General features: G+C 40.8%; 1 protein-coding gene across 1 annotated transcript in view; it reads left to right on the forward strand.

Moving 5' to 3' along the window:
• The window catches only part of LOC149138575 (uncharacterized), a 33,951-nt gene extending 21,484 nt beyond the window's left edge, over positions 1-12,467 (forward strand). Inside the window, exon 4 of the mRNA XM_089450380.1 lies at positions 12,268-12,467. Within this exon, the coding sequence (XP_089306506.1) occupies positions 12,268-12,421 (154 nt within the window). The 3' untranslated portion in view covers positions 12,422-12,467. The remainder of the gene's footprint in view (positions 1-12,267) is intronic.
• Positions 12,468-13,780: the final 1,313 nt, after the last annotated feature.

A 13,780-nucleotide genomic window follows, 5' to 3' on the forward strand; every position in this document is an offset into this window, starting at 1 on the left:
GGATGACGATGACATTTGAACTGAAGTAAAAAAGTAAGACCATTAGGACAACGCCCAACAAATGTTGAGTATGTACCTCTCATGTGCTGTTATTTGAGAGCATGAAGTGAGGCACATACATGTATGTCCATAATGGATGTTGTACTCCTAGAAGACGTGCTTCAATGTCTTTGAGCTGTTGCAACATGGCAATGGACATCTGTCTACACACCCTTAGCATGGGTGAGCTTTAGGTGGAACTACTGGGTAAGCAACCAACCAAACAAAAACATGGATCTTATAGATGAAGCAGAGAGTCCAAACGCCATGCAACTATTGAGTTTATCGATCCTTTGAATCAGAAAGTTCAATATAGCATTGAACATAGGAGATGAAGGATACTTTTGGTCTAAGAGCAAGTAAAGTTTCTTAGTGAGATATTGTTCGAGCTACTTTTCAAATCTCCAACCTCAATCCTAGCATGGAGGACCTTGCATATCTTAATTCAGTTTATATTTCTCTTTAGTGGGGGTCAACCTTATTATATCTTTGAGAGTCGATTTGTCGGAGGCCAACATGACCTTCTGAAGAGCAAGCAATCTCTGATCCATTTAGTACTTGGTCTCAAAATCTCTAAGATATGTCCAAAGAACATTGCTTACCTACTCAATCTGCGCACATAAGATCTGGGACACTCAACAATACAATGACCTTGATGAAACCAACTCTGGATAGGCACCAGGCAAAGTTTTATCTTGCATGGCTCCTACAGGAGTTCTACTTGACCAAAGAGGCAACAAATTTCCAAGCCTCCCACATGCTTTGATAAATGATTGACCCAAAAATCTTAGAGGTGTAGGGAGGATATCATATCACATAACTTGAAAGAACCTTGACCAAGAGTGAACGTTGAGCAGACTAGAATTTGTATGGCAAGAGTGTCTACCATGGAGCAGAACCTTCAAGACATCTGACTATTTGCTTTGTTGCAAAGATATGGCCTTGAGTGACTGCATCATAAGGTTAAAAATGACCTCTTCACTAGGCATAATACTCTCACTTCCATACTTGACCATAAAAAAAAAACTTGTAGATTTGCTGCAATTTCTTGAGCTGGGTCCTTTTTGCAAGCTAGCAGGAAACATATTGTTAGTGTGCTTGCAGAGGGAAGATCCTTACCCCTTGCCAAATGAGTAGTTTTCTTGAATCCAGGCACCAATTTCACAAATCTACAACTGAAATACTGGACAGAGTTTTTAGGTACCAGACAATCACCCTATGTTGGATCCAATTCCATAGTGAAGGGATCCAAGGCTCAAGCTAGTGCATCGTGAAGCCTAGCCAACTGATAATCATTTTTTTTGCTCACTAAACATTGCTCCAGAAGCATTGCAAAAAATACCCAAGCAACCCCTAGTATCTTCCACTGAGTTTTGATTTCATTGAATCAAGATAAGAGAATTATCAATAAAATGGTCATTGACCATTCTGGATGCATCTGGAAGAGAAATACCCTGAATTATTCCTTGCATCCTAGCCGACTCCAATAATAAACCTAGAGCATCAACAACTAGAACATATAGATTAGGGGCAAGAGGGCACCCTTGTCTGATTGAGTGATGCAATGGAATATGATCAGTTTAGTTATTGTTCACAGAAACAAAAGTTGAGGTGTTAGAAGAGGGTATCCACCATGGCAATGCACTTGGAGCCAAATCCAAGGGACTGAAGCACCTCTGTAATGAAATGACCAGTCATCACTATCATATGCCCTTGTCACAATCAATTTTGAGAAAAAAAGAGGCCTGGTCAGTCTCTCTAGCCCAGTCCATGGCCTTCCATTCAAAATCACAGTATCAAGGACGAACTTGCCCTGGACAAATTCCATATGCTCCTCTTCGACAATATGCGAAGCAATTCTTTGCATTCGAAGTGCAAGAACCTTAGCCAGAATCTTGTATGAGATGCTAATACGAGTAATGGGTCTCCATAGCTCAATAGTGTTGCAGGTGGCATTCTTCGGGATCAATTTAATAACCCCTTGGTGAAGAGAGGTTGTCAGATTACCAGATGGGAAGGCAGTACTAGTTTATAAAAGGATTATCAAGATGTCACCTGGTGGAAAGACATTTGCACGAGTTGATATTACAAAAGATGAAATTTATTGAAACACTAAATTCCCAAAATATGTAAGCCGTGTGTGGTATGGATATGGCCACAGTTGAATCAAACTAGACATGGCTAAATATTTTAGTGTGAAAAGCATTTTTTTCCTGAAAAGTGGAAGAGTGTACAGTGGTTTTGAATCTTTGCAGATTTGATCAAACAGACTGTAATTATATCATAATATTGTAAATTCAAGGGAATATGAATGCTCATAGAATCTGTGAAACTGTTGAAAACTTGAAAGTGATTGTCATTTTGGAGGTCCAGGTAGGTAGGGAGGAAACATGACAGTATGGTGGATATGGAGTTTGAGTAAGGTGTAGCAATTATTTTTGCCTTTAGGTAAAGGCTGTGGATAGAGCAAGAGTGATGTGTCTGTGAAATTGTGAATGCAAAGGAGATTATTTAGGGAACATATGACGGGTTAAAATACTACAGAATGAGCAACTGTGTCTATTCTATAGGGCAAAACAAAAAGATTGCTGCTTTTCTATGGGCCATGACAGTGACAACCTGGAAATTGGAGACTAGTGACAAGAAAACATGACAGATATAAACAAGAATGGTGGAAGAGTACCAATGGCAGACTATATAGTCTGTAAGAAAGTGTTAATTTTAGCTATGTTCTATGCTAGAGCAATTTATTTAAATTTCACAGTTAGCAATCACATCAGCGTTAAAGTAAACTGCAGATAGAACATGAATATAAATTGCAGAAGACAAGCCAAGACAAGAGGACACAAAATGTGGCGCTAGCCAAGGACAAACCCCACAATGTGGGGAAACCCTTGATCAATTCTTCTTTTATGTTCTTCATAGTTCAGCAGAGAGAGAGATAGTACATTTACAACAGAAGCGAACACTTTGACTTATCTAGATCTGAGCATAGATCATCTCCTATAACGATGATACATGAGATCAGTTGAAGACATTCTGCTTCAACTGATTCTCCAAGGTGACGGCTTCACCTATAGTAGTGTTTCATTTCGTCCATTTGCTGCACCTTACCGTGTAGCACCATGCTGTACCATCACAGTGCTGGACCTTGATGACTGAGCTGCTCTCATCTGCTCTCATCATCATGCTGCCCATTATGCTGCATCTTCCATCATCATACAGTCTCATTACTGATCATGCTGCCCTTTACATCATTGCTCATCATGCTGCAACACTATTACACTGCCATATGTATATCAGCCTTAGCTGCTTGCTATGGCTTGCAGCCTAGCAAAGCAGCTAGGCTATGTTACAGATTCCTTCAAGCATACAATACTCAAAGGATATGCTGATTTAGGGTATCTAAGACCAATGTATAATGGCCTCCTAGAGCAGTGAATAAGGGCTGCGTAATAAGTAGATACACTCTCTTGTTTAACTGCGGCCAGATCTTTGCATGACTAGACTGAGTGCTATCATATATATATACGCTGAGGCTGCTAGGATACACAGTGATACATTTGTAAAGTACCCGAATTTATGACTGCTATAGTGAGGTGCAGTCAAACCCTTGACTGCGGCCAATTGTGCTTTTATGCCTGCAACTCTTACGTGCTTCATTACGTTATCACTACGGCTTCCATGCTTCTATGCCTGCGGCTCTATCTCACTACAGCTACATGACCTTGACTGCGTCTTCATGCCTTGGTCCAATACATGACTGCGGCTTCATACCTTGATAGCGGCTTCATGCCTTGACAACGTCATCATGCCTTGACAGCGTCATCATGCTTGCGTCCGAAATTTGAACATGACTGCACCTAATACCTTAGTCGAGGTGCAATCATATCTTAATACGAACCTGCCCTTTCATGCACGAGTTTCCATGCGAGTTCTTGTGCTTCTTTGGCTGTGAGATCAGGTATTCTTGCTGCGTATTAGGTGTCTTCATTTGCCAGCGGATAGATGTCTTCATGACCTGCGTTGGATTAGGGCATCATTTGCAGCTATGGCATCAACGTACTCTTTAGTGTCTTTCCTTCTCCAAAAACCCAAGACGTGGAGAGGAGATTACATGAAGAGTGTCTCTCAAATGACTTCAAGTCCTCACCTATTTATACTAAAACGTACATGATGAATAGACGTGACTATTGGGCTTTTGAGCCTACACAAGTTGCTGGCCGACTTGACAATTTGTCTTGTAACATAAATAAATTCATAACTCCATGAATACTTATCTGAATCAGATGATCTTTAGATCAATCCTACACCTCTCGATGGGAGGGATCCAATAAAAATATCAACTGCCATAAATAAGATGACCCACATGGAGTTTGGCCCTAGTACCAATTTTAACACTCCCTCTCAACTAGGGAGAATTCCATCCGCTGATCCATATGTCCGACTGTACTGTCTCTGCCATCATTGCCCTGCTCTGCTAGCTCTGCTCAGCTCTACTGGCTTTGCTGGCTCGACTCTGCTTTGCTCAGCTCTGTTGGCTCTGCTCAGCTTTGCTGGCTATGCTTAGCTTTTCTGGCTTTGCTCAGCTCTGCTGGCTTTGCTCTGCTCAACTCAGTGCTGCTCTGCTCAGTTCTGCGCAGCTCAGCTCAGGTAGCTCTGCTCAGCTCTTCTCTGCTCTGCTTTGCTTAGCTCTGCTCAACCATGAAGAAGAAGAATTGATCGATAATGTGTCATACCATTCTCCACTGACTTGAAGTCAGTCTCAGAGTGTGTACCACTGGTCCCAGACCAGTCCTCAACCGACCCGAAGTCAGTGTCATAGTAGGTACAACTCTTACCACTGGTCTCAGACCAATACTCTACTGACTCGAAGTTAGTCTCAGAGTATGTACCACTGGTCCTAGACCAGTCCTCAACTGACCCGAAGTCAGTGTCATAGTAGGTACAACTCCACCACTGGTCCCAGACCAGTACTCTACTGACTCGAAGTTAGTCTCAAAGTATGTACCACTGGTCCTAGACTAGTCCTCTACTGACCCAAAGTTAGTGTCATAGTGGGTACAACTCCTACCACTGGTCCCAGACCAGTATCATTGATCCCAGATCAATGAAGGTTATCCTAGGTATCCTACCACTGGTCTCAGATCAATACTCTGCTGACTCGAAGTTAGTCTCAGAGTATGTACCACTGGTCCCAGACCAGTCCTCAACCGACCCGAAGTCAGTGTCATAGTAGGTACAACTCCTACCACCGGTCCCAGACCAGTACTCTATTGACTCGAAGTCAGTGTCAAAGTATGTACCACTGGTCCTAGACTAGTCCTCTACTGACCCGAAGTCAGTGTCATAGTGGGTACAACTCCTACCACTGGTCCCAGACCAGTATCATTGATCCCAGATCAATGAAGGTCATCCTAGCATAGGGAGTACGGTAGATACAACGATGCGTCCATCAGTACTACTATGGTCCCTATCCTCATTTCCTTGCTCATTGATCAGATGAGAGGTACTTCCCATGAGTCCCAGACTGCATGGGTAGGATGCCTCGATAGGAGAACTAATCATCCTGTCCACAGGAGAGCGAATCATCCTGTCCAGTGGATGCCACGGAGAACTAATCATCCTGGCCCACAGGAGAGCGAATCATCCTGTTCCACAATCGCCATGGAGAACACATCATCTAGGCCTCACAGGAGAACTAATCATCCTGCTACAGAATCGTCATGGAGAACACATCATCTAGACCTCATAGGAGAACTAATCATCCTGCTACACAATTGTCATGGAGAACACATCATCCAGACCTCACAAGAGAACTAATCATCCTGCTACAAAATCGTCATGGAGAACACGTCATCCAGACCTCACAGGAGAACTAATCATCCCGCTACACAATTGTCATGGAGAACACGTCATCTAGACCTCACAGGAGAACTAATCATCCTGCTACATAGTTGCCACGGGGTGTCATAGGGAAAGTTTTGATTCTTTTGCTCAGTACAAGTGCACCACCAGGGGATGGTGAGTCACCCTGTGGTCATATGTTGCTCCAAGAAGTGCCCTGCGCCCCCCAGAGCTCCCAGAGCTTAGTGCATGCAACATGCAGGACCCTTATAAGAAGGTCTCTCAATGACACCGAGTCGTTCGGGAAAGTCACAGATTTGACCTTTCCGGGGCTTAGACAAAATGTTTGCGACCTGTACATTAGTCTCAATGTGATGGGGCCTCCTTGCTTATCGACTTACCATATCCCAGATAAGGCAATGTCTGATGTTTATCTGCGGGAGCAGTCATTGAATACGAGATTCCTCAATAATCGAATCCCACCTCTGGTTGTCACAGAGAATCACAGTGTTATTCATCATGTGAACAAACGACTCACTTAAGAGCTTCTGCAACCATGCAGCTTCACATGAGATCATACTTATAGTTATGTATTTGGTCTCCGCAGTGCTTATAGCAACCGACTTCTGCTTTCTGCTCATCCATGATATCGAAGCAGAATCCAAGGAGAACCAACATTGAGAAGTGCTCTAGTGATCCTCCACACTGCCTGCCCACTCAGCATTCAAATAATCATGTGGTTTCATATTCCAGGCAGTGTATCTCAATCCATGAGAGATTGTGCCTTGAAGATATCTCAGAAGATTCTAGGCACCATTCCAGTGAATCTCAACCAAATATGAGCTCACCATGCTAACTGCAAAACATATGTCCGGACGAAGGTTCACCAAGAACATCAACATGAATGAGTTTATGAAACTCAGAGGCATTTCCCAAATCTGGTCTGACATCACTACCATATAACTTCTGAAAGTTAAGATCCTTGAGGTAGTCACAGGCTTGCAGTTTATCTTTCCACATTCAGAATCCAACTCCCTCTGTCTTCTACAAATGAGAGGGTTTGCACTTGTCAGACATAGGTGCCGGTATGAGAGGTCTATCATCCACAACCTTCGGGTAATGGTTTGGATCGGTTTCACTCCTAGTGAATCTCAGCTTCATCCGATAGCTATCAATCCTCTCATACTACGCCCGGGGTGTTTTGCTTCAAGCCATAGAGGGCTTTCTTCCACCTGCATACGTGAGATTCCTAATCATCAATCTCAAACTCCTCGGGTTGTTCCAAGCCTGTGGACCTGCTTTTCATCGATGAGTGCCACCTCGTAACCTTAGACTTCCATTGTTGAAATGGACACCAGGTTCTTCTTGCGATCAGGTACATAAAAGAGATTCTGTAAATGAATTGAGTTACCCCCATTCAGTTGAGGGATAACATTCCCAACATCCTTTCTGGGATAGGTGGCATCGACTCCAAGTATAATCCCACGATTGTTTCCATCTCTACCAAATTAGAGAGTGTACCCATCTATCCGATGAAGTGCCTTGAAGCACTACAATCAATAAGCCAGATTCCCAAAGAATCTGAAGGAGAGGGCCAATACAAGATAACGCTTCTTTATCTTATCAGAAACAACATTTTATTCTTCATACCCGGAGTTCCTTGCTTTCTCTGAAGAGACGACCATGTCCTTGATGACCTGCATTACTTATCATTCCTCAGATCATTGAAGATGTCCCTGGAATGATTATTATCTTCATCAAGAGATGTGACTCTGCCATTCGGACACTCCTCGCATAATGGCCGAACTTATTGCAACCAAGGCATCCGCCTTTCCTTCCACCCTTAGATCCAAACTTCCCAATGAAGTGATCTTTAGGTAGGCCATCAGAAACTTACGCTGCACCATTCTGATAATATTCTCTGCTTCGACTTCACCCTAGGTGAATTAGAAAGGGATGAGGAACCCATTGATCCTTTTGTCCTATCCCAACTATCTTCAGTTATTGCTCTTTCACTCTTGCTGGGGCATTGCCTTCACCTCAGCTCTGATACCATGTTAATTTTAGGTATTTTCTATGCTAGAGCAATTTATTTAAATTTTCACAGTTAGCAATCACATCAACATTAAAGTAAACTGCAGATAGAACATGAATATAAATTGCAGAAGACAAGCCAAGACAAGAGGACACAAGATGTGGCGCTAGCCAGGGACAAACACCACAATGTGGGGAAGCCCTTGATCAATTCTTCTTTCATGTTCTTCATAGTTCAGCAGAGAGAGAGATAGTACATTTACAATAGAAGTCAACACTTTGACTTATCTTGAGCATAGATCATCTCCTATAACGATGATACATGAGATCAGTTGAAGACATTTTGCTTCAACTGATTCTCCAAGGTGACGGCTTCACCTATCGTCCATTTGCTGCACCTTACCATGTAGCACCATGCTGTACCATGATGACTGAGCTGCTCTCATCTGCTCTCATCATCATGCTGCCCATTATGCTGCATCTTCCATCATCATACAGTCTCATTACAGATCATGCTGCCCTTTACATTATCATGTAGTCTTACTGATCATGCTGCCCTTTTCATCATTACTCATCATGCTACCCATGCCCATCATGCTGCAACACTATTACACTGCCATATGTATATCAGCCTTAGCTGCTTGCTATGGCTTGCAGCCTAGCAAAGCAGCTAGGCTATGTTCCAGATTCCTTCAAGCATACAAGACTCAAAGGATATGCTGATTTAGGGCATCTAAGACCAACATATAATGGCCTCCTAGAGCAATGAATAAGGGCTGCGTAATAAGTAGATACACTCGCTTGTTTAACTGCGGTCAGATCTTTGCATGACTAGACTGAGTGCTATCATATACATATATACGCTGAGGCTGCTAGGATACACAGTGATACATTCGTAAAGCACCCGAGTTTATGACTGCTATAGCGAGGTGCAGTCAAACCCTTGACTGCGGTTCTATTTTATGACTGTGGCCAACTGTGCTTCTATGCTTGCGGCTCTATCTCACTACAGCTACATGACCTTGACTGCGTCTTCATGCCTTGGTCCAATACATGACTGCGGCTTCATACCTTGATAGCGGCTTCATGTCTTGACTGCGTCATCATGCCTGCTTCTGAAATCTGAACATGACTGCACCTAATACCCTAGCCGAGGTGCAGTCATATCTTAATACGAACCTGCTCCTTCATGCACGAGTTTCCATGCGAGTTCTTGTGCTGCGTGAACAGGTCTCCTTGCTGCGTATTAGGTGTCTTCATTTGCCAGCGGATAGATGTCTTCATGACCTGCGTTGGATTAGGGCATCATTTGCAGCTAGGGCATCAATGTACTCTTTAGTGTCTTTCCTTCTCCAAAAACCCAAGATGTGGAGAGGAGATTACGTGAAGAGTGTCTCTCAAATGACTTCAAGTCCTCACTTATTTATACTAAAACGTAGATGACGAATAGACATGACTATTGGGCTTCCGAGCCTACACAAGTTGCTGGCCGACTTGACAATTTGTCTTATAACATAAATAAATTCATAACTCCATGAATACTTATCGGAATCGGATGATCTTTAGATCAATCCTACACCTCTCGATGAGAGGGATCCAATAAAAATATCAGCTGCCATAAATAAGATGAACCACATGGAGTTTGGCCCTAGTTTCCAATTGTAACACAAAGGGCCTAATGATGAATAGGAAAGTGATATACCCTTGAATTCTTGAGCAAAAATTATGATTAAAAGCCTATTTGGGAGAATAGCAGGGGACACGGATCCCTTCAGTGCAAGCCAATTCTTGTCATTATGCTAATGCAGAAGGATAATGGGAGCTGTAGTTGAATGAACACTTATGATCTCTCAAATAAGTAAATGAATTTGCAAAAACTAATGCTATTGAAAGTTGAGAATTAAATATGACAAAAAATTTACAGGGGAATAACTGTGTAAAGCTACAATATCGTTCTGAAAATGGCATTGTTGTAAGACTATCAAGAAGACATGAGCTAATGGTCTATTTTAAGAATGATTGAGATGTGGCTTAAAAGTGACTGGTCCATGAGAACATATTTGCTCAATATTTTTCAGAATGCATTAAGGGACAGTGACTGATCAGCGAGAACATATTTGTTCAATATTTTTCAAAATGTAATAAGGCGCAGAGATGAAGACTGGGTGCTGTCATAACAAGAGAGCAAATACTAATACATGAATGGTAACACTGGTTATGAATCAAAGCTATTGAAATGACAAGAATAATGATGGTATGTGCCATGAAACAAATGTATAATTTCTTGGGATGATTGAGTAAAACATTCAGTCTTTTCAATTGATACTTTGTATTGAAAACTAGTTCAATAGGTTCAGTTTTTTTTGGCAAGAAACTGTCTTTGATAAAGTAATTATCTAACTTTTCCAAAACCAAAATTTGTTTTGATATTGTCCTGGGAATGTGTGCCCAAAAGCTGTCAATGAACTGTTGATAAAAAAAAAGAAATATGCAGAGTCCACTCAAGATTCCCTGAATCCTACCTTGATCTAATAACACACATCCTATAAGTATATGGTAATTTACACATCTAATCTACAATAAAACTAATATAGTGATTTCGAACCACGGTACCAGAATGAGGCGATTAAATTGTAGAGAAATGATTTTCATCCATTACTTGAGTAAAATAAACTTGAATGAATATAATGCTCCCATACTTGTTTTTCCCCTTTCAAAAATGAAAGCTGCCTTTTTTGTGGGCAGTAAACCTAGGAAAATCTTTGGCCCTGTATTTATGCACGGTGTAGTTGCTGATACATTGTCCAGCTCAGAATTACATGTAATCTGCTTGCAGGCTCCGATAAAAATGCAACAGTGAATAGCACAATGCCCAAAAACGCACTTATTCTGGCAACATCTAGATGGGTATGTGCCCAAACAGAGGCTCCAAGGGATCAAGCTACAATCAGCATGATCCCGTGCAGAGGAGGAGCAAGCCCATCAGGATTTGAACTTGGGTCATTATCGTAGTAACTGCTCCAAGTTGCTAGTAGACCATGGCTTGATGGATTTAATTAAATTGAAGGACATGGGGTGGGCTTTGATCCACTTATGTGTGCAATTTCATGTGATCATTTAATATAATCTCTTTGGGTGGAATCACATGTTTCATCACTATATCAAGGTGACCCCATGGCTCCAAGAAATTCTCTCATGGGAATTGATTATTGAACCTTGTGCACTGTTGAGAAACTCCCTGCTGCTCACCAATATTTCCAACCCCTTTGGGGATAATGATTCCAAACTCACCAAGAGTGACTAGTGCTACCTAAGATGCACTAATCCTCTATAAGACTTTTCCTTCTTTATCCCAATCATTAATTGATTCCTCAAATGAGAATTCCCCGAGTATGCTACTCTAGCCCTATGCTATACATATTGACAAATACTTATACGTCTGCCTTTATATTTATATATAAAAAGAGAGAGATTGTCAAATTAATTAGTTTCAGTCATGGCATGAATTCTCCTAGGTTGCTAATGAGAAAACAGGCGTCCTATTGTGTGCTAATATGTAGATGCAAAAATGTCTCCTTCACGATTTAAAGGAGGTTCCATATTATATTTATAGCAATTGGATCTTGAGCAGTAAGAAGGTAGTGAGAATTAATACGATGGGATAAATACATTGCACCAGAAAGACAAACTCGACTGTAAAGTTAATTCTTAGCAGTTGAAATTTGGCATTGATGATTATGAATAAACTCTTGTTGCTTACTGTAGAAGCTTGGGCACTTATCCCAGAGGAAAGCAAGACTTCTCCTTCCATTTACTTATCAACAAGGTGACACCTGGATTGGAACTGGGGATGGATGATTTGCAGCCCTCTGCCTTGCCGCTTGGCTATGTTGCCAATATATGGGAATGCTATGGACAGATTGAATCATTGGTTCGTCCTTTAAGTATAGGATGAGATGGATGCTAAAGTCAACTATAAAGGAAATGGATTTAATCTGTTCTCCATCTTTCGATCTTACTATTTTTATTAGGAATTTTTCCAAGTGAGACCCCTACCATGAACAGACTGATTTTTTAGAGTATATGGAAAAGTTCCAATTGCTACTGAATTGAAGGTTTTTTGCTACTGTCACATCTTTGAGAAAAACTAATTTCATTGTATAAGAAGATGAGGGTGCTTATAATAGGAAATATTGTTTGCTTATAATTGTTGTGATCTCTTTTCTAGACCTTGCAGTGACTGCTACTAATTTAGACGAAAATTGTCATTCCATGTGCAATGCTAGCGTGTTCAATGTAGGACATAACTATATCGTTTGTCTAATGGTTTTGTGGCTTTCTTATCAGGTCTCTGCAGGAAGGTAACAAGGTCGAAAATAACTGTTCCATGGAAAGAAGTGGAACTTCATCCTGGTCAACAACAGCAAATGTATTGACAAGACCTCATATTGGAGGCATTTATACTACCCCTGATGTACAGTCTGTCTGGTCATACAAATGATTTTGCTGTACCGCTGGACCATTTAATATTACTCATGCATTTATCATCTTGTCTTTTTTCATTTGCTGATGGTCTATTGCATTTATGAGTGATATTGTGTATGCATATGTGCATGTGCTTTTATTCTTTCCCTTTTTAGCCACAGAGAGAGAGAGAGAACCCACATTCCTTTTTACATTATGTCTACAACTAATCTTCTGATTCTCTGATCTTTTACTGTTTTGTTGCCTACAATGTTATTTTTACTACCTTACACTAGGTGCGCACCTGATAAATGATAGAAAAGTGTAGTTCAACCAAAGGCATATTCCCTTCTATGGAAAGCAGCGTCATAAAATTTACAAACAACAGTTATGAGAGCCAATATAACACATTTTAAAACAATGGAACTATTTTTCACATTTGTTTTTCCTTTTCATGATTTGCATTGTCAGGTAATCTGCCTTGATATTTTATATTTTCTGATGTGGCACTTCATTCAAATTGTGTATCAATGCAATGCTGTGACGTATAATTAACTATATACTTTGAGCAGCCGGGTCCTTGTAAGTGTAGCCCTGGTCATGTATTTATAACATTCTCATGTGAAGAATGTTACACTAAGAATGTAAGGTGAGCTTTATCTTTAATACTTATCTTCATGATTATTTTTAAGGATAATCTCATCCTTAGTGCCCAATTATGGCACGATTTTGTATTACATGTACATGTGGAATCTCAAAGAGTGGACATCCTGTGCTCGATTAGAATGCTTGTGCTCTTGCTCCCTTGTATCTGTTTATAACCTTTATTTTCGCTATGCATTTGCATCAATAATTTGATATCGGAGTAGCATTTTAACTTTCATCTCGGTTCTTTTCGAAGTATGGATACACAAAGTTCACAATCACTCCTTTTCTCTTTAAACTATTTTTATCTGAAGCAAGAACGTAGATGTAAGATTTCTTTTGCATATTTTGAAGCTTCTTTTATACAATTTTTATCCTTTTCATTTTGAGATGATAACAAAAGAGTGGATAGAAGACCCTGTAAATTGGGGTAATGATTTCTGCATCTGCCATCAACCCATGTTGTCTGGTGAGGTCAATTCTCCAGCAATTTGGTCTATGTTACCCTCCCTCTATGGACTATCCATAATCCATGGATTCCAATCCGGATTTGCCTGGGATACATTTCCGATTTGCAAACGCCGAAGGATTTGTTTGAGATCTGCTTTTGAGTTGCCGAAAAAGCCAAGCTGGCAGAGCCTAACAAAGACCGTTTTTGTTAAAAACACATTAAAGAACATAAAATAAAAGTAAAAAAAGTTAAAGTGGAAGAGTTTTAATAAAAAATAAAAAAGGCAAAGTGAAAGGCCTT

Source organism: Pinus tabuliformis, chromosome X (genome assembly GCF_031772625.1).
Source record: "Pinus tabuliformis cultivar Carrire ecotype Pingquan chromosome X, CPIR1, whole genome shotgun sequence".
NCBI lineage: Eukaryota > Viridiplantae > Streptophyta > Pinopsida > Pinales > Pinaceae > Pinus > Pinus tabuliformis.